Source organism: Amblyomma maculatum, chromosome 1 (assembly GCF_055883805.1).
Source record: "Amblyomma maculatum isolate TAMU_Amacu chromosome 1, ASM5588380v1, whole genome shotgun sequence".
NCBI lineage: Eukaryota > Metazoa > Arthropoda > Arachnida > Ixodida > Ixodidae > Amblyomma > Amblyomma maculatum.
Window position 1 is genome coordinate 15,470,535 of NC_139344.1, and position 20,114 is coordinate 15,490,648.

General features: G+C 43.8%; 1 protein-coding gene and 1 pseudogene across 4 annotated transcripts in view; both read left to right on the plus strand.

The window, feature by feature from the left end:
• mh (DNA-dependent metalloprotease SPRTN) overlaps window positions 1-20,114 on the plus strand; it is a 48,355-nt gene that overhangs the window by 27,225 nt on the left and 1,016 nt on the right. For all 4 annotated transcript variants that reach the window (XM_084587786.1, XM_084587785.1, XM_084587783.1 and 1 more), the window contains 4 exons: window positions 4,998-5,042; window positions 18,588-18,662; window positions 19,437-19,686; window positions 19,872-19,982. In XM_084587786.1, coding sequence (XP_084443912.1) covers window positions 4,998-5,042; window positions 18,588-18,662; window positions 19,437-19,686; window positions 19,872-19,982 — 481 coding nt within the window. The remainder of the gene's footprint in view (window positions 1-4,997; window positions 5,043-18,587; window positions 18,663-19,436; window positions 19,687-19,871; window positions 19,983-20,114) is intronic.
• Window positions 9,103-13,145, plus strand: LOC146201821 (uncharacterized; annotated as a pseudogene).

A 20,114-nucleotide genomic window follows, 5' to 3' on the forward strand; every position in this document is an offset into this window, starting at 1 on the left:
ACCTCAATACCATTGTCATAGGGCCTTCAGGGTTTTGGAGCTCTACCCAAACTCAAGCATGGCAGTGTTGATTTCTGTACAGTGGATATCACTAAGCACGTGGGGCACAGGCATCGCTTAATAGTTGTGTGCATATGAATTTTTCATGCCAATTTAACTCTTTCAGTACTGTGAAAGAATAGACTATTATTATTATTTTTTTAATGAATGGAGTACTCAAAATAACCCTGGTATATCATATAACAAAATGTAACTGCTCAAGTCTTCTTTTATATGCATGAATTAAGAAAAAAATCTTTCAGTGCAAACCTTTAGGGCAGACCCCGCCGGGGTGGCGCAGTGGTTACGGCGCTCGACTACTGTTCCCAAGGACGCGGGATCGAATCCCGGCCTCGGCGACAGCTTTTCGATGGAGGCGAAAAGTAACGCGCCCGTGTGCTGTGCGTTGTCAGTGCACGTTAAAGAACCCCAGGTGGTCGAAATTTCCGGAGTCCTCCACTACGGCGTCTCTCATAGCCTGAGTTGCTTTGGGACGTTAAACCCCACAAACCAACCAACCAACCAACCTTTAGGGCAGAAAATCGACCAAGAAATAAAAAGGCATGGTATAGAAATAAAAACCGTAATAAAAGTTTTCAAATTATACTAAATGTGGCACAAAGTTTTTTTTTTTTTTTTTTTTCACTTTTGAAATTATGCTTGCACATATAAAAACAGTTTTGTGTGTGCGTGTGTGTGTGAACTCTTGGGAATGCAAAAAAAAAAACAAGCAACTAGTTTTTAGTAGCCAAAATATTTATGCGATTCTACTGTAGTATACAAAAATGTGGATATCTATAGACCTTTGCATCGGGCGAGGGGAGTTGTCGAAGTGCCTCCTCTCTGGATAGTCTGAAACCGGTTTCGCTGCAGCTTTCACACTGCTTGCGCACGGTGAACACAACTGTCCAGTGAACAATATGGCAGTGCACAGAGAGCCCGAAATGCAAAGGTCTATAAAGGTCTATAACTTTTTGTATGCAAAAAGTTTTGTGTCAGTGTTATTAGCGGTTTGGTAATATTGAAATTTCCGAATACAAATATGTGGGGAAAATGTCTTCGATATCGAATATCTCATCAATGAAAAAAAAAAAAAAAAAAAGGAAATAGCGCACATTGTTTGCTTAGTTTATCTCTCACTATGCACAGTATTTTCTAATAGCATTAAATGTATACTGCATAAATATGTTGACCTTGCGTGAAATCGCTGAAAATGCATTCAGGAAATTAGATTATCTAAGTCTCCAGCATTTATTTCATGTGTTTTTGTGCAAGTGGTGTTATTTTCTGTGTATTCCATTTGGGCACCAGATACTGCCCACATAGGCTGGACGCATGCTTGACGTCACACATTTCACAGGATCTCTCTCGCTGTACTGAGTGAGGTGGTATTGCTGCAGCTGTCATGCCTGTAGTTTCCAAGCTGGGCTGTGTCAACAGTTGCTGTCAATCGACAGTTAAAGCATTAAAGTGGCATCGCGAACGTTGGTTGTTCAGATATCCAGACCGTCACTATAGGGACTGTATATCATGCGGCTGTGATCCTGCCGCCAGATCAAGCAACAAAGCGTAAAATGAGCTGGGGGAGTCGGACATTTCACCCAAGCGTGCGCACTAGCAAAGTAATAGCTATGTATATGCTAATATACATTTATATGCATCGGACAAGTTTTTCTCAAATTCAGAACATCACAGAATCACTGTCATTCATTACTTTATCCACCAAAATTTAGCCGCTGCGTTGGTATTGGGGTGACGCCTGGTTAAAGTAGGGATTTTTACATGATGTAAGCAACGTCAGCAGTCGAGTGACTGCTCAAAATCTAAAAGCAGGAAGTTCAATAACATTAGCAAACAATATGGACAATTTTTGTCTGGCTATATCTTACTACTACCCTGTCAGACTTGCGTGCATTGCTCCCACAAACTGGATCTGCATGTAGCACTTCGAAGCCTTGGTGGCATGAGCCTTGCTTGAAAATTCTACTGCCCTGTCAGGCTTGCGTGCATTGCTCCCACAAACTGGATCTGCATGTAGCACTTCAAAGCCCTGGTGGCATGAGCCTTGCTAGAAAATTTACTACCCTGTCAGACTTGCGTGCATTGCTCCCACAAACTAGATCTGCATGTAGCACTTCGAAGCCCTGGTGGCATGAGCCTTGCTAGAAAATTGCTATCATTGCTACGCCAATAGGACCGCCGATGTTGCATTTTGATCTGCACCTTTGCTCAGTTTCTGTTATAACTGCGCATACTGGCATGAAAACTGCAGTATGCGGCGTTTATTTTTCTGCCAGTTCAAGTATGCATACCTGCTGCCTACGGGAAGTTTGGTTGTGTACTTCAAATTCGGAATAAGGAACGCGACTCTGTTTCCAATATAGTTTCGTTCCATTGTGCACCTCAAGATGGTTTTCTGCCCGAGGCTATTTGAATACAAATGCTCAAAATAATGACAATGCTCCTGAAGTATCATTTCATAGGGAAAAATGCAGATATTACAAATGTACCTGCGTATTCATCCTTTATTTGCTATGTGATTATGTACATTCAATTTTTGCTAGAGGGAGCATATTTTCATTCAACATATGCTGTTGTTTTTATAGATCACATATAATTTTCGTGTATTTCAGGTCCCCTCATAGCGAAGGCTCGACTGTCATGCTTCTTGTGCTTTCTAGGGTTTACGTATGGCCGAACAAGAGGTTTGAGCCGTTTTTAATTCTATGCTGAGGATTACGGAAAAACAAATTGAGAAGATGGCTACGTAACAACAAAGAAAACTCTGCAAAGGTTTTGGAATGTCAGTCCGCAAGCCATCGTTTCGACAAAAGGAGTTTTCTTCATCTGGGTGCCCAGGCGAAGACAGTCTCCTGTCGAAACGTTGGCTTGTGGACTGAGAGTCCCCCTTCTGCCTTGTTTGTATATTTAATATATATGTGCTGAGGATTAGCAATGCAGCAAAGTATTTTGCAATTGATATGGACGAAATGGCTTTAACGAAAAGTCGGAACCGGAAGGTTTTTCTCTATGGCTACAAACACATAGCTCGATATCATTCGGTTCTTGGCACCTTGAGGAAATCATTACTTTTGTACCCCCTCCCCTTCGCTGGTCTGGTCCGGCAACAGCATGGGTTGGATTCGAGCTGTGTGTACGTGTACGCAGCTGGGCATGGAGGCAGGGGAACACGTGATGTTGCAGCTCCCGCGTAGCAGTAGTTTCAGACGCTGCTGCCAGGTGCACCAGTTCAAGAAAAAAGCACTTTCTGCTGACTTTAGCAAAAAAAACTGTATGATTTTAGTCATCTTAGGGACACCGAGTTTCATTGCAACACAAATGTAGATTATCTAAAGTTTGATGCAGTATTCCTTTAAACTAAAATCTGACAGAAGTGGACCGTACTAAGAAATGCATTATAAATTTTATACAGAATTTCATATTTTAAAGGAAGGACCTGCACGAAACTTAATGTAGCAGTTTATACAGGATTCCATATACCGGTGTTTTGTATCGAAAGGACCTGCATAATGGAGCATTTTATACAGGGTTCTATATACCGGTGTTTTCTAAAGGAAGGACCTGCGTGAAACTTAATGGAGCAGTCATATTGCTGCTTTTAGTTACAGAAAACTAGTTAATTTGGCTTTCAAGGGACCAGAAAAAATTCTGAATTGAAAACTTGAATTATCAGATGGGCCTGAAAAAATTGCTGAAAACCATTCAGGTCACAGCAATTGTATCTGATGAACACATGCACTATGGTTGTCCGCACCTGACACGAAACCGAAATAACAAAGTTTTTTTCCTGGCTCCGTAATGTGCTTTGCTTTGCCCACACTGTGGGGAAGGTATCTCTTCACAAAATGACCCCGTCTCACCCGTCTCGTTTTGTGGATGCTTCACTGCACATTCAGCATGGTCAAACACCGCGGTGAAGCACAAAATCTGTGATTTCAAAAACTTGTGGTGCATTCAATAACTTTCAAATGTTTGGAAATTTCGAATATCAGATTTTTGAAGAGTAAGACTTGTTTAAAACAAAACTTGTGGTCTATGTCGTGTTTTTTTGTGTATCACAAACACGGCAAGTTAGCAGCGCACTGAGCGTAAGATTATCACAAGCCCCTTTAGGTTGCACCTAAGCCGCTTTTTCTGCGGGCACCTTACTTCCTGTATGGTAGGGCGAGAAAGTATTCATTTAATCGTTGAAAATAGAAAACAAGTCTGCAGAAGCACAGAGCCTATAACACATAGCACTCTTCATCTTGCGAGCCTGCTTGCCACTGAAGATGGAGTAAGAACGGTGTGTGCCGTTTTCATTGCATTCCTTGCTCGATGCGGTGCATTGTGTTCTGCCAGCCAGTTGCAATTAGTGGCCAAACGATTGGGAACATAGATTTCCTTTACATGCACTATCTTGAAACATACCAAAGTAGAGGCATCGTTTCACCCCGGACGCCCTTCTGTCTGCTCCTGCTTGTGTCCATCATTCTCGGTTGGCGCCCCATGTCTGTTGTAGAGTCTGGGTGGTCTACACCTTTTCACTTTTCATGGTTAAGGAGTGGGGTCTTTGCTTAATTTGCATAAATCTCAAAGCACAACTTCTTTTTGGGTTCTTTGATCTGCGCGGCTGCCTTGCATAGGCTGTGTGGCAGTTATAGATCAGGCATCGCCGCTCACATTTTCAAATGCCAGGCTTGCTGCCTCAGTCAGTACACCATACTTTCAGTGCGATGTTTTTGAAATTTTTTTCTGCAACTAAGCTGTTCAAATTTGTGTTGACTTAGACTCCTCCCAGTGCTGCTGTCAAAATGTGTGCATGTCCTATTGGTTAAGTATGCTTTCAGAAAAAGCCTTGAGTAACAGTGAAGCATTGTGCTGCTCGTTGCAGTCCCCTGATTCTGTGCGATTGCATTGATATGTTAATTTATGTGTTTCTTCTTATTTTTTTCTAGCATGAGATGATCCATGCATATCTTTTTGTGACCTGCAACAACAAGGTCTGTAACTGTTTCATTCTTTAATTTTTATTTTGTTGAAAAAATGCACTGAAAAAAAAAAAAAGCGAATTGCACATATCTTAATTTTGTTTACTTACCACTCGGCCTCTGCACACCACATGTGATGCAAAACTCACAGTGAAAAAAAGTGTGCTTATATATGTAATGTGATTGCAGATCATGCTTTTAGTGGGCACTGGTGAACGTGGCACTGGTGTTCATGATGTGCTTTTGATTTATTTTCTTGTTCAGGGGTGGAAGTGCTACTCCATTTGCTTCATTCTGTTCCTAACTTTCCCAGTGCCATCCTGCTCCAAAACGCAATATTGCTTCAATACTGCTCCAAACCAGCTGCCTCGAAGTTCTACCATCAAATTCAGCAAAATATGGGTTTTTGCTGCACATCGAGCCTTTTGTGGCCTACAAAATATGTGATCCAATGTAATTCGATTAAGTGACGAGAAACACAGCAGGCTGGTGGCATGCTATGAGTTGCGTATGTACACTCTTTAGGAGCCGCCACTGTCAAAACCATCGCAGCGCACGGGTGGCAGAGTTTTAATGCATCTTGTTCTGAGCCTATTAGGAAATGCATATAAAATCATAAAGCTAGAAAAGCATAGAGCACAATGAATGGTTGTTTGCAAGTATATTTAAAAGAAGCCACAAGCAATCGATTCTTGGGAGTTAACTGTAAAAAAATGTTCTGTGCATTTGACATAACGCCTTCTCCCAGCCGTTTGAATTGCTAGTGATGAGAGAAGTGAGAGCGGCGAGTGAAGCAGCCACCACGGGCTACCTCGAGCGGTTTGGAAACTTGTTTGGCAACAAAGAACTGCACAAATTATGTTCTATTTGTTCTGTTGTGAAAACAAGCAAGTAATTCATCACCGAGCCTTTCTGTTAATAACAAGCATGTCAAGCCTGCATCAGACAAAAGCACGCTTGAAGCATTAGGGCGGTAAAGTCACAAAGGTGTCAATCGCTAGAAACAGCTTTACAGGGCCTATCACACCAGCATGTTAAACTGAGGAAGCCCCATTGCCACTTAAGACGTGAGCCACTGGCAGAAAGCCAGGAAGATTCTGAAGAAGGAAGAGGGCACCCTCAAGTGCCGTCTAACCTCTCTGAAGGTACTGTTGACTGGTGCCCAGAATTTCATGAGCACAGGGACATGATTAAAAAGGATGTATACACAAGATAGGGAGCTTAGATGTGCTGATCATTGATGTGAACTCCAAGCTAGTGGTGGTGCTCGAGCTCATCAGTTCTACGCTACACGTTTGAATCTGTCAAGTCAAAGTAGTCAAATCCCTGGTCAAACTTGATGTTGAGGTGCGAAGTCTAGAAGCGAGCATTCCGTGCGCTCTTAGTCCGATCCAAACTGTTGCTCAGGTCACTTATATTATTTTAAGCATTTCTGCACCTGTTCATGTGTAGTCAATTGGTTTTAAGTTGGTTTTTGAGGAAAGGAAGGTGCAGTATCTCTCAGTGCCTTTAACACCACTTTTCCATTCCGCGAATACTTGTATATTTTTGGTTTAGGTAATGTTTTGGGGGAAAGGCAGGTGCAGTCTCGCCTTTCAGTGCAACAGGTGCATATATCGTTGGCTTTAAGCAGTCAGTATCTAGCCTCCAATTTGACTAGAAGATGGATGCTAAATGGGAAGTGAAATTCTATGACACCGCCCTGAATGCTGCACACAGTATGGTTGCAACACAATTTTGATCTGACGTTGCATGCGGGCTTTATTTGGCACCATTTTTTTCAATTTTTGTTACGGCAGTGGCACGAATTTTTGGCCGAGTGAGCTTTATATTGTAAAAGCATTTTACTTTAGAAACATGCTTCAAAACGTAATTTGTATGCTTCACAAGTATAGTTTTATTGCTCCAGAGCTACTCCAAAATGGCTTCATTACTGCTTCCTGAGCTGCTCCAAAATACTTGAGCCTGCTGCCACCCCTGCTTATTCCATGCAAATTTATCCTACTAAACTTTAGTGTTGCATGAGTACATTTATGTATGGTTACTGCACTTAAGAAGGAATGCTTTGCTCTGATTTGAATGTTGGCTAGAGTAATGAGGTAAAGTCAGGCGAATTGTTGCACATTTATTTCGGAATGCAGCATTATGTATAGGGGTGCAGAAAAATGTGCAGAACTGACACCATGTGGTACAGTACTATTGATTGTGCTGGTGCTCCTGTGCAGCTAACTGCTATTTGTTGAGTTAATGTAGCCAAAGGTAATGCAGTTGTTCTTACTTGTACTGTAGACATAGTTTTTTGTGTATGCATACAATACGCGATGTGTCTGCCATGGACATGGTTCGAGAATATGATATGCCCGAAAACAACATACCTTTTACTAATGTACATTTTGCCACGTAACATCATGGCCTACTGTATTATTGCCAGTGTAAAAGAATGAATGCCGTATATGCTGTATTGCGTCAGGTATAGTGCTGTTGCTGTAAAATGGTTTGTCTTGTACTTCATTGTGCGTTTCCTCTTTGTCACACTCTGTTTTAAAAAGAGCAGAATCGCTGAATAATTCTAAAACAAATTCCAATGCAAATCTCAGCGTGTCTGTCACGTCATGGGCACCAATCATGGTGCTGTAACATCCTTAATGGTTGTTTTAAAGTGCTTGCATCTTAAATGATTCCATCCACTCCTCTCTATGCACCCCACTGAGGTAGTGCAGTGGTTAGGGCGCTCAACTGCTGTATCCAAGAATGCAAGGCCGCTTTTCAATGGAGGCGAAAAGCAAGGCACCTGTGTTCTGTGCAATATGTCAGTCCACGTTAAAGAACCCCAGGTGGTTGAAATTTCCGAAGCCCTCCACTACAACATCTCTCATAGCTTGAGTGGCATTGGGATGTTAAACCCCACAAACCAAACCAAACCTTTCTCTCTATGCACAAAATCTGTTGGCCATATATATGTGGACATTTTGCACTAGTGGATGTTACCAAACCTAGATGTGCATTATATAATTAAAAAGTGCAGGACTTGAGGGATTACAGTTAGTTTTACATCGGTTTGCTGAGTCCATTGGGATGCAGACATGGTGTCTTAGCGATTCTTCCTGAAATTCTTTTATGATTGCAATCTTGTTCAACCTTCATGCAGCTGAAAAAAAAAGAAATTCCTACCTAGTAAAACAGTTTGTTTGTCACTTTCACTGCTAGCGTTCTGCTACTTCAATAATCTCCATTTTAAAGGTATGTCACTGCTTCAGAGGCAGTGTGCATGGAACCTTGTATTGCTGGATTGGTGAGCTTAATCTCTGGTGCTGCCAGGTACCAACAGTGGTCACAAGCTTTTCCTTAGCATGGTGCTTGGCTTAGGGGAAACGGTCTGTGACCAAATCATTGCCATGATCAGTTGGCAACCATCAGACTACCTAAATCTGCCTTGTGGAGCAAAATGAACTTGCCACCTATTTTAGTGCTCATTCACACTCGCCACAGTGGCATGATTTGAAAGTATATAGAATCATTTCCCAAGACATCCACCTACGAAAGCCAAACATCGGAACACTGGATAGCTTTTGTTCATTTGAGAAAGCTGGTGGCTAACTGACAGCAGTGGGATTTAAGCGACCACCTCTCGAGGCTAAACAGGTGCTCTGCAGTCTGTCAGCGCCGAGACGACGTTCATCACCCCTCGTCAAATTTCTATCAAAAGCTGAGGCATTATGTAATGCTTACAAAGACCTCAATTCTCCTAAGGTTTGGTTGGAGGATCGCCCAGGATACAATATGCCCGAAAGATGCGCTACGGCAAACCATTATGAGAAGGAGCGCTTCAGTGTTCAATTCAATAAGCTTCACCTGTGCAACTGTATCTGAGTACAATTCATCCACAAGCAGAGTAGAGCTGATTATGCGTACAACTCCCTCCGCTGACTGACTGCCTTCTTTGCATTATCCTCAAGCTACTTGCGTATCAGCAGTTTCAATTCTTGTAACTTCTGCAGTATTCCTCCAGAAGCTGATGTTTTAAAATCTTTTCTGTACAAATGCACCGCTACATAATTATCGGCACAGAAACATGGCTATGAGCTTGCGCTTCCAAGTTTGGTGCTCTTCCACAAAGACAGAGGTAACTACTGAGGCTGCGGCGTTATGATCGCATTTAAAGGCAATTATCAACCTTCTCTCGTGCCCTCTTGAGCTGATTTGGGTGTCTGCTTGCTTTCAACACATCAAATGCATTTTGGGGCTTGCTATCGTCCTCCTGTTATCAGATTTGATTTTTATGAGCTCCTGAACGACGCTCTTGAATTGGTTACAACAAAGTTTCCAAAGTTTATCATCGTCCTAGGTGCCGATTTCAATTATCCCACCATTGATTGGTTGTCTCTGAACGTGTTCGCTTTTCTACTTGCTTCAGCTGCATCACCTTTCACAGCTGGTACAGGAACCCCCCCCCCCCCTGGCAACCAGTTTGAAACAACAGCTTGCTTCGATAGCCTAACTAGGTGGTCATAATAGTGATGTTATTATCATGCAGTAAATTAAATCCCCGCAGTAAGCTTAGACAATTTCATGTTGTGGTCCGAAAGCTCACTCACATTCGATATCATTACAACGCTGGCCATAGCTGTCGTTTCGCACGCACTTGTTCTTTCGGGATTGCCAGCCACAGTTTCAGCAAACTGCAAATGTTAGGTGCGAAGCAGTACTGGCTAATGCATTAAATGAGGCTCATGATATCTACAGTAGCTAAATTTACAAACCAAATATTGTGCTAGATAATTACCACAGAAATAGTGGCAGCAAAGGCAGCTCACCAGGCTGTTTGCTGCACACTCCTTTAAGGTGGCGGTCCCACTCCAGCGGTGAAAAGACAAGACATTTTTGGTGATATTCATACGTATACTGTGCCTCACTCATTTAGTTTATAAATATGGTTTTAACATCTTTGTAAACCTTATTTTCTCTGCTTTCGTATGGTGCATTTGGTTTATAAATAGCTGCAAAGATGTTTAAGGGGGTACACGGCTCTTTCGGACCGAAAAATTGCGAAAAAAATCAACTTTTCAATTCTACCATATTCGGATTCACGAGGTCATTAAGCACCTGCCAACAAATTTTTAGAAAGAAATAATCAGTATTTGCTTTGTAATATTCACCTGAAATTGCCAAGGCATGAGCACTGCCCTTTAAATTGAGGTCAAATCGTGCCCTTCCCGTTGCACGGCGTCTATGCCGTCTACGCGCTCCACAGACGCCGTTTTGGTCTCGTTTGAAAGCCTGCGCCTCCAGCTTATTTAAAAAATCGGTCGGCAACACTGTGCTTTTTCCATTCGCACACAAAACCACCACTAAGAAAATGTGCGCATCGCGTTGTCATTGGCCGAAAAAACCACATGACCAAAATGGCGCTTTGTGATTGGTTAAGCTTTGGACAAGGCTTGTCTTCTCTAGAAGTGCTGCGCCATTTTGAAAGAGTCCGCCATCCACGCCATCAACGCAACGTTCGCAGTTCCGGGAGGATGGACGAAATATCACTCTGTGCATCGGTTTCGGCGCCCGGAAACGGAGGAAAAACAAACGGCGCAAGGAGTCTGGACCTGCGCAGCCTCCGCAAGGCGAAGGTCAAAGTTCTGCTGCCGCGTTGCTACCGTCCGACGCCCGCGCCGTGAACAACGATGCATCACCGGGCCTTTGTCGGCTCTGCTCCCGAACGAGAACGACGAATGCGCACGTCGTGTCGACATCGATCGCGTACGCATCGACGTTGGAGCTGTCACAGATAGTGATGTCAACGAAGCTACTGCCCGGGAACGTGCGACACTTTATCGTCTCGAATCGGTGCCAGCGACAACGCGGAAGACAGAGCCTTTCGCCGCGTCTCTCTCTGCGGCATCGGCAACAGAACCTGCGGTGGCGTACGTGATTGTTGGCCTACATGTATTGAATTCGCTGTTGAGCGCCGTTCAGTGCAAAATTTGTAGCGGCCCAGTGCATTTGCTCCATGGTGATCGCAATTACGGCCTCGCGACGAAGTTGACAGTCGTGTGTGATATCTGCGATGAGATCGCGGAAAGCTATAGTTTGAGACTGGTGGAAGGCTCCAAGAGGTGCAACCCCTTCGAAATCAACATGCTGGCCTGTCGCGCGATGCTTTCTACTGGAAACGGTCAGACTGAATTGAATGACATATTTGCGGGTATGGGACTCTCGCACCGCGGAATGCACAACAAGACATTCCAACGCCATCTGAAGCAGACACTAAAGCCTGCAGCAACACGGGCAGCTGAAGCTGCCATGAGCCAGTGCGCGTGGAAATTGGAGGCACTATATGAGGACTTGTGCTTTGGGCACAAAGGCAATATTGCCGTGTGCTACGATGGCAAATGGATGACCCGAGGTCACTCTTCCCATATAGGCATCGGGGCCGTCGTAGAGCTTTTCACGGTGCTTGACTACATTGTTCTGTTGAACTTTTGCTTGGGATGCAAAAATGGCCCGAAACCTGACAGTGAGGGCTATGGGCAATGGAAAAACAACCACCAGTGCCAGAAAAACAGCGAATCTAAAGCTGGACAAATGGAAGTTGAAGCTTGCCTGATTCTCTTCGAAAGGTCACTCCAACGGCATAACATGCGCTACACGACCATTCTGTGTATTTAATGCTATACAGGAGGCAAAAGTTTATGGCTTTGTTGAGGTGGAGAAGGATGACTGTGTTAATCACATTCAAAAAAGAATGGGGGCAGCGCTCCGCAATTTAGTCCAAAAACACAAGGTAGATGGAAAACGAGGCCTTGGCTTTAGAAAAGGCAGATTGACTGCGGAGCTCATCACCTGCCTCAGCACATACTATGGCCGTGCCTTGAAGTCTCATGAGGGGGATGTAGATGCCATGCAACAGGCAGTGATGGCAACATACTATCATATAACTTCTACTGATAGCTGCCCAAACCACAACCTCTGTTTGACTGGTGAGAGTTCTTGGTGCTGCCACAATGCTGCCAAGGCAAAAGGTGAACTTCAGCCTAAGCACCAGTACAACTTGCTCAAGGATGTTGGAGAAGCTCTGCTGCCTATCTATCAACGCCTTTCCGAGAAGAACCTGTTTCAGAGGTGGCAACGGTGCAGAACACAAAACTCCAATGAAAGCTTGCACTCAGTAATCTGGAGCCTTGTGTCCAAGGAAAAGCATTCATCACTGTTTGCAGTGCAAGCAGCTGTTGCTGAAGCAGTGCTCAGATTCAACACTGGCAATGAGTTCACCACAACCGCAATCTTAGATGAGTTGGACATGAACACCTGCAGCACTGCCTCAAAAAGGGCTAAAGAGAAAGACTTGCGTCGCAGCTCCAATTCCACCAAGAAGCAAGAGTCATCACTCAGCATCGCCAAGATAGCCAAAAGGCGGCACAGAGATGCAATGCACCACACTTTTGACACATTTGCAGTAGTGCAGGGAAAATATCTCGGGTTCTAGATTGGCTAGCTTCATAGTTCTTTTTTTGTTAGAAAGATAAACTTTTGGTGTGTGCGTTAAGACTAAAACAAGACCAATCAAAATTTAGTACAATTTTAAAGCAATGCAATTTGTCCGAGCCTTCATATTGAATTTTTTTGGTTGGTTAGTTTGTGGGGTTTAACGTCCCAAAGCGACTCAGGCTATGAGAGACGCCGTAGTGGAGGACTCCGGAAATTTCGACCACCTGGGGTTCTTTAACGTGCACTGACATCGCACAGCACACGGGCGCGCCTTGCTTTTCGCCTCCATCGAAAAGCGGCCGCCGAGGCCGGAATTCGATCCCGCATCCTTGGGAACAGTAGTCGAGCGCCGTAACCACTGCGCCACCCCGGCGGGGCATATTGAATTTTTTTCTGGTGAAGTTTAACATGCTGTAACTTCTGCTCAAATGGGCCTAAAGCATTCATTTATGTCTTATTGCATTCCGTTGGAATTCTAGATCATTTCTATGTGCAAAACTTTACTGTGGCTTTTGTTACTACTTAATTAAATTTCCTGCATGTTTCAAACAGTAATTATGTAATATTTTGAAAACCGCCTGTTTCACGGAAAAAGTAAAAGCATATTTGAGATCAGCACATTTAAATGTATAAGCTAGGAAGGTTTCATAAATATCTATCAAGAAATTAAAAAAAATGGTTGTCCCCCCTTTTAAGCTGTAAACGAAAACACAAAGGTAAGAAACGACTTTTCAGCTCTACTTGCCTCCGGAAATTCAAAATTGTGCAAAACCTTTTGCACCTAGAGAAAAACCGTTCGAGCTGTTTTGAGATTAAATGTTAATGAACAAAGTTAAGCATTTTTATTAATGTGCATCGCTTAGTTTATTAGCCACGCACCTTTGAAAAGTTTATGAAACAGGTAATTATATATACAATAACTTTCAAAATATGCATTCTGCTGCGGAGATGTTTTGCACTGTTAGAGGTTGTGCAGTGTTTGCTTTTTCCTGAAAATATCATCTGTCTGCTTCATTTAGTGTAAAAGTTATTTGTGATCAAAGTTAGCCTTTTTTGTAAAATGGCTAAAAGAAAATTGTAAACTGTTCAAGTAGCAAGCTTTTAGTGGTGCTGAGGTTTCGCGTGGAAAAACTTTACACTTCGCTGTCAGAGGATAAGCATCGGTTTTGCTCTACGACTCTCAAGGAGTGTGCACGGTCAGGGTGATTTCAGCTAATTTTTTCGTGGTTCGCTTGAAGTGCACGAGCTTTCTATGATATATTTTAAGCACGATCGTTTTAAGCCATGGTTTTTTTTTTTAAAAAAAACCATGGCTTGTTTTTTTCTGGCGAATATAACTTAAGTTTCGGGCTTTCGTTTTTTTATACAACTGGTACCAATTATCAACTACAAAGTGTACAAAAAACAAATAGTGGAATAGCAGAGCCACGTATGATAAATGTTGTAGGTAGTGCCATTTACGAAATATGCGTGCACTAACAATGTCGCAGTTCAGAAAAATTATGAGGGTGGTGCTACAAACACCCCGAATCGAGGGGTATTTACGAGAGGGTATGATGTTTCTATGTTTTTCACTCTGCCCTTTCTTTTCCATCGGGCGAGGGAGGTAAACACTGGCGCGTCGGGTCGAGTGGTTGAGGCGAACTCCGGTGCAGGGGAGGGTTGACTCGGCTTGACCCCGCTGCAGAAAGCACGTAAACGCGGTCGAGTTGAGTCGGGCACAGTGGGACATTGCGTGATGGTTTTGTCACTGAGGGGGGACATCCAAGCAATAGCTAGGCTATTGTTCAGGTCTCCCTCTCCGTGACGAATCCAGTCTCGCGACCTCTGCAAATGGACCTTTTTCCAATAGTGAACCCTTGCGGGCATCAGGCAAAGTACTATTGACGGGATGGGTTACCAAGAATTTGTGCAGAAATTCCTTCTCACAAGATATCTGCAGCAGTGTGAAAGGCAGAGGAGACTTTGCAGTTGTGCTCCTAAGTGCCTCTTGCCCCTGAAGTATAGTAGTGGGGTGAGCTTATATTCCAAACAGTAGTTGAGTGCAGGGCTGGTCTGATCTATCCTATGCGGAGACGCTTGAGTCATCTATGAATGTACCTTGATACACTACCCCCCTCCCCTGTTAAACCATGACGGTGACAACAGGAAGCTGACGAACCTGGCCGTGTCTTCTCTGTTGAGGTGAGCTGCCGGAGGCGGGGACAGTACAATACGTGCATTCCGATGGGCTAGAAGAGGCTAGCACTGCACTCAGTTATTGTGCAGAAGTTCGGTGGATGTCATTTCCTGGAAAAGAACGTTCAGCATAGTTCAGCGAAGTCCTCCCCTATTTGCGCGTGGCGTCCGCATGCGTAGTAGCGCTACTTGAAAAAGGTCCACTGAGAGTGTACACTTGCTTGCTTTGTGATTTATTTATTGCCTCTAGTTCAGTATGTCATACTGTTCGTGTGCCGAAACGCCGCCAGCTAAAGCTCGCGCGTGCAGCTGAGGTGCGCCCCGGCTACAGTCAACACTGTGACCTGGCAAACGAAACGTGCTTCTTGTCCAGTACAAGTAGCGGCTTTTGCTACTCGGTTCTAGTGTTTTTAGTAACACACATGATGTATGCTTGTGCCTGGCAAAAGTAGGCATCTCGCAGCTCATGGGGCTGCCTCACACGAGAAGTGAATAACCGCTAACACAGGGAAACCGACGAACAGAGGAGGCCTCTTTCCTTCCACAGAAACGACTAAGCGGAATCAGCAATTCAAAAGAACAGTGCTGTCATAATTTCAACCTACCCAGAGATACATCCGGACAACGCGGAATCTCTGCATTCTCATTATAGAGTCGGCCTTACACTGAAAGTGCGGTAATGAAGTTTTGTGCGCTAGCGGGTCGGTATCATGTATACCCTCGAAGGAAAAATAAAACACGATGCTATGGAAATTATCAAATGAGGAGAAGAGGTTGTTACGTGCCAGAAAAAATTATTGCATGATATGAGGTTTTTATGCGTTCATAACAAAGACAAAAATGATAAAAGAAATACTAAAATTCTGCTTCGCTTTGCACACACATGATAAAGAATGCATCGGATGCTAAACTGTAGTTTATTTACTGGTATCTGCCAAAGAAGAACATTGCTGTTTATTTATTTTCCACATCTTGGGCAGCCTCTTGGTGGATTTCATGTCTCTTTTGCAATATCGATTCATCCCAAAAGGAAAAAAGAAATTGGCATCATTCACTTATCTACATATTCTAACTTACTAACTCTAGTTTCCAAGGTTGGACAAGCACGAACTAAAAATAAACAAGGACGACTGTTGACTGACGTTCAGCTAATTATAGCTATATTATCATATATGCAATAACTTTTGATAAAACAAATTGTTCACTGCAAGAGTTGGCAGTTTACACTCCAGCCGAGGAGTGTTCCGATTCCTACTATTTCTGTGGCATCAACAATAGGGAGCTTTAGAATAGGGGCCCCTACACCACTTAGGGGGATAGGGTAATAGCGCGGCAACAATGCGCGTGCGCTGAGTGCTGCGATGAACAGACGAAGGATGCGGTAATTACACTGGACATGCGCACTTGCGCCCCGCTATTAACCTATCCTCTTTACCGTTAGGCTCACCATATTCTAAAGCTCGCATGATTCCACAGCGCTAAAGACGAGGATCAAAAGGACACAAGACAGGCACTGACTTCAACTAAGGTTCATTGACGAAGCCTGCAGAGATATATGCCATTCGCTTTTCCTTTTCACTGGTCTAAATTTGCTCTATGCAGTCATACTGACACCCTGTTTTATTTGTGTTTAGGCAAGCTAGCTTACTGCAGTCCAGTCCAACCTCCTCACGCGCGGCGGGGAAGAGCAATCAGGTTCGTGGCTCTACAGCGGAAACTAGGCAAGAGAGGGAAGGCTCTTGTCCCATCGTTGGGACGTGTATTGTTCGAAGTAGCGGTGTGGTGGGGTGAGGAGGGGAGGCAGTCCATGTTGCGCAGGACTAGGACAAAAGCCCTCCCCTTTTCTGCCTGGACGCCGCTGTGGAGCCACAAAATCTTTGAAGCCCCCGCATCAACAAAAAAAGAGCCTTCAGACAGCGTAGGTCAAGAGGGCTGGGTACCCAATTCCTCAGTCATGAATTAGTGGCGTAGCCTGGGGGCAGAATCTGAACTACTCTCAAGATGGCGACTGTGGAACCGCCACCTTAAATGCAGTGCCCTCTTGTGCCCGTGCTGCCCTTAGCTTTCATCGCTGAAGTGGCCCGCTCTCAGTCTACGCACGACACACTTTCCAGCTCTAGAACCACTACAGACAAAACCACGTCAAGCCAAAGCCAAAGTAAATGTGGTTTGTTAGCTGGTACAGTGCTGTAGTTCTAGACATGGCAAAAGTGTTGCTCTCCCCTTGAGGTCCCCAAAGTGGTTGCCCGCTGGCATGGACAGTAATATACATGCCAAAGGTCTCTTTAGAGGCTGCATGAAAGTTTGCGCAAGTGCTGCTGAATCAGCATCCCACAGATATTTGCCCAGGACTGTGCATGTTCACATGAGAGTAATTGTTGCTAGACTGGGATATTCTAAGTTGAAAAAAGTAGGGTGTTTTTGAGGACGCTCGTATGAATATAGCAGCTGTAAAGAAACAATGGGTCCTAGCCATGGCATGTGCTGAAGGTTGTAAAAAGGTACTGGAACTGGATTTGAAATCCCTGGTCACATTCCTGTTTCCTTGGCAGTTGCTATCTGCACTAGTGAATTGCCATTGTGTAGCTCTCTAGTTTTATTTAGTAATAATATCTCACAGGCGTCGACTGTACAGCAGTTCAGTGTCTGGTGATGGAATAGAAGGGTAAATGGACTAAGTGCATGCAGGCAGGGCATGTAAGCATGGATTTCCCGTGTCTACGCTGCAAGCAGGTTAGCAGTAGGGTCCGTAGCATCCCTTTCACTCTAAATGTGGAAGGTTAGACAAAGCATTTGATGACATTATTTAGTGCTGGTTTGGTTTTCAGAGTAGTTTTTGAACTACTGTTTTTGTTAGTGAAATACACCTTTGCAACGAGGGCTTCCTGGGCGTCACCATATTGTCTGCTGGGTTGTGTGCACATGGTGCTAGCACTGTAAAGATGGCAGCCAAACCAGTTTCCAAGAACAAAGAGAGGAGACATTTCGGCATCCTTCTCACCCGATGCAAAGGTCTATGCTTCAGTGATACTGTTAAATATACTGTTTTTTTTTTTTTTCTTCTTCTTCTTTTCTGATTGAAGGTAGTTAAATGGACTTCAGTGTAGGGTAAGAAAGTCTTTGTAGTCTTCAGTGGTATTAGAATCTGTAGCCTTCATAGTTCACATGATCTCCTCTGGATGAGGAGGAAGTTGTGCATTGAAAAAAGTTTTAATATGTGGTGGTTTTGGTGTTTGTGAGGTTTCAACATACTAAGGCGGCACATGGATTTTGAGGGATGCCAGGGACCCGAGTTCAATCCCGGCCACGGCAGCTGCTTTTTCAGCGTAGGTGGAACAGAAGGAACCCGTGTACGTTGCAGTTTTAGCGCACGTGAAAGAATCCCAAGTGATCAAAATAATTTCAGAGCCCTCATAGCCCATATCACTTGTGTACATTAAACCCCGTAAACGAAATTAAAACCGGTCTTTCTTTATCACAGAAACCATCATCACTGTGAATAGCACATTTTGTGGAGCTCTCATTGAGTGCGTTAGAAATGTGTTTTGAACCCATTACAGCTTCTGCTGGAAACTAAAGCAATCAGCATGAGGAACTTCTTATACCCCTGGTATTGTAATTTTATATGTGCTGCCTCATATTAGGCAGAATGAGATGACTGTGGTACTTGCTTCACTGCATATTGACTGTTAAAACTTGCATAATTAAAAACGTGGGAGAATTTTGTATATGCATGTGCTTACATGTCCACTGCTGGTCTGTTATTTGAACATCACTTTTTATGAGACTTCTGTTAAAACTTTTTAGTGTTTCTGCATCCCTGGCAGTTACAGCAGCTCTTTCGAGGACATTACATAAATAGTTTTTTGCTTTTTCTTGTGTGCATGTGTATATGCGCAGGATCATGATGCTCATGGACCTGAATTCCACAAGCACATGGACCGTATTAACAAAGCCAGTGGAGCAAACATCACAGTGAGTTGGCCTATGAAGTTTTTTGGACGGAACAAGAGTCCCTGACCAGTGAAGAACAGGTGTTTTTTTTTTTTGTTTTTTTTCACTGGTCGGCGGCTCTTGTTCCGTCCTAGTGTACCCCTTTGGCCTGACGGTATTCCATAACATTCTCAAGTTCATCCTGCAAAGTTTTATGGTTAAAAAAAATGGTTGCTGTTCGAGAAATAGTTACTTGGGCATAACAGCTATTACCTACCTGTTTCTTCTGCCTTCCCTTGCTTGTAGCATTCGCTCCTAAAGCAACTTGTACGCATTATCTTATGTTATTATTTGGCCACACTGTGAAATTGGCCCAGCCTCATTATGAGATCCTTCCTCAGTGGCTCAATGGTTATGAGACTCAAAGGATGAACCCAAGGACACAGGATCAAATCCCTTTCACGGTAGCTGCTTTCCAATGGAGGCAAAAAGCAAGGCACCCGTGTGCTGTGCAATGCTGGTGCACGGTAAAGAACCACAGCTGGTCAGCATCTACGGAGCCCTCCACAGTGGTGCCCTCATAGTCCGAATTACTTTTTGGATTTGTAAGCCCTATAAACCAAACCAATCGTTATGTGCTGTACAGTGTCGGCCCAAGTTTCGAGTAACAATAAATTATTTTAGTGTAGCTCCCACAGGTTCATTAATGAAATGGAGGCTTTCAAAGACTGTATAGAAAGTAGCACCATGTTTAAGCATCAGGTACTTGTGTTCAGAAGAGGATCAAAATATAAGCACTTTTCTCTCTCTCTCAAGGTCTACCACAGCTTTCATGGAGAGGTGGACAGCTATCGTAAGCACTGGTGGCGCTGTAATGGTCCCTGCCATCTTCGAATGCCATTTTTTGGCATGGTCAAGCGAGCTATGAACCGGCCCCCTTCTGAGAGGGATCCCTGGTGGGCCGACCATCAGCGCAAATGTGGTGGTTCCTTCATCAAGATAAGGGAGCCCGAACCCAAAGGCAGTAATAACAAGCGGAAGGATAGCACTTTGCCAGCCATCAATGGTGTGCAGGCATCACCATTTTGTCTTGCTTTGAAATGGATGTTTTTACATTTCCCTGCATGCCATTTCTGCATGCGGTCTCCCTTGCTGTGGTCGTCAACAGTTACCTTCATTACTAATTTCCATAGTGAAAATGCAGAACATTATTTTTACGAATGCATCTTTGTGTTGTTTTTTCTTGTAAAGGTGAGAAAAAAATGAAGTTGGCGGATGGATTTGACTTTACCAAGATGAGCGAGGCCGGGCCCAGCGGTACAAGCAGCAAGCGAAAGGATAGCACTTTGCCAGCTAAAACTGGTGAGTGGGTATCACATTTTGTCCTCTTTGCTTTATTTGGAATGGATATTTTTGCATTTCCCTGCATGCCATTTCTGTGTCTTGTCTCTCTTGCTGTGGTCATTAACAGTTGTGTTCTGCCAATTTCCATGG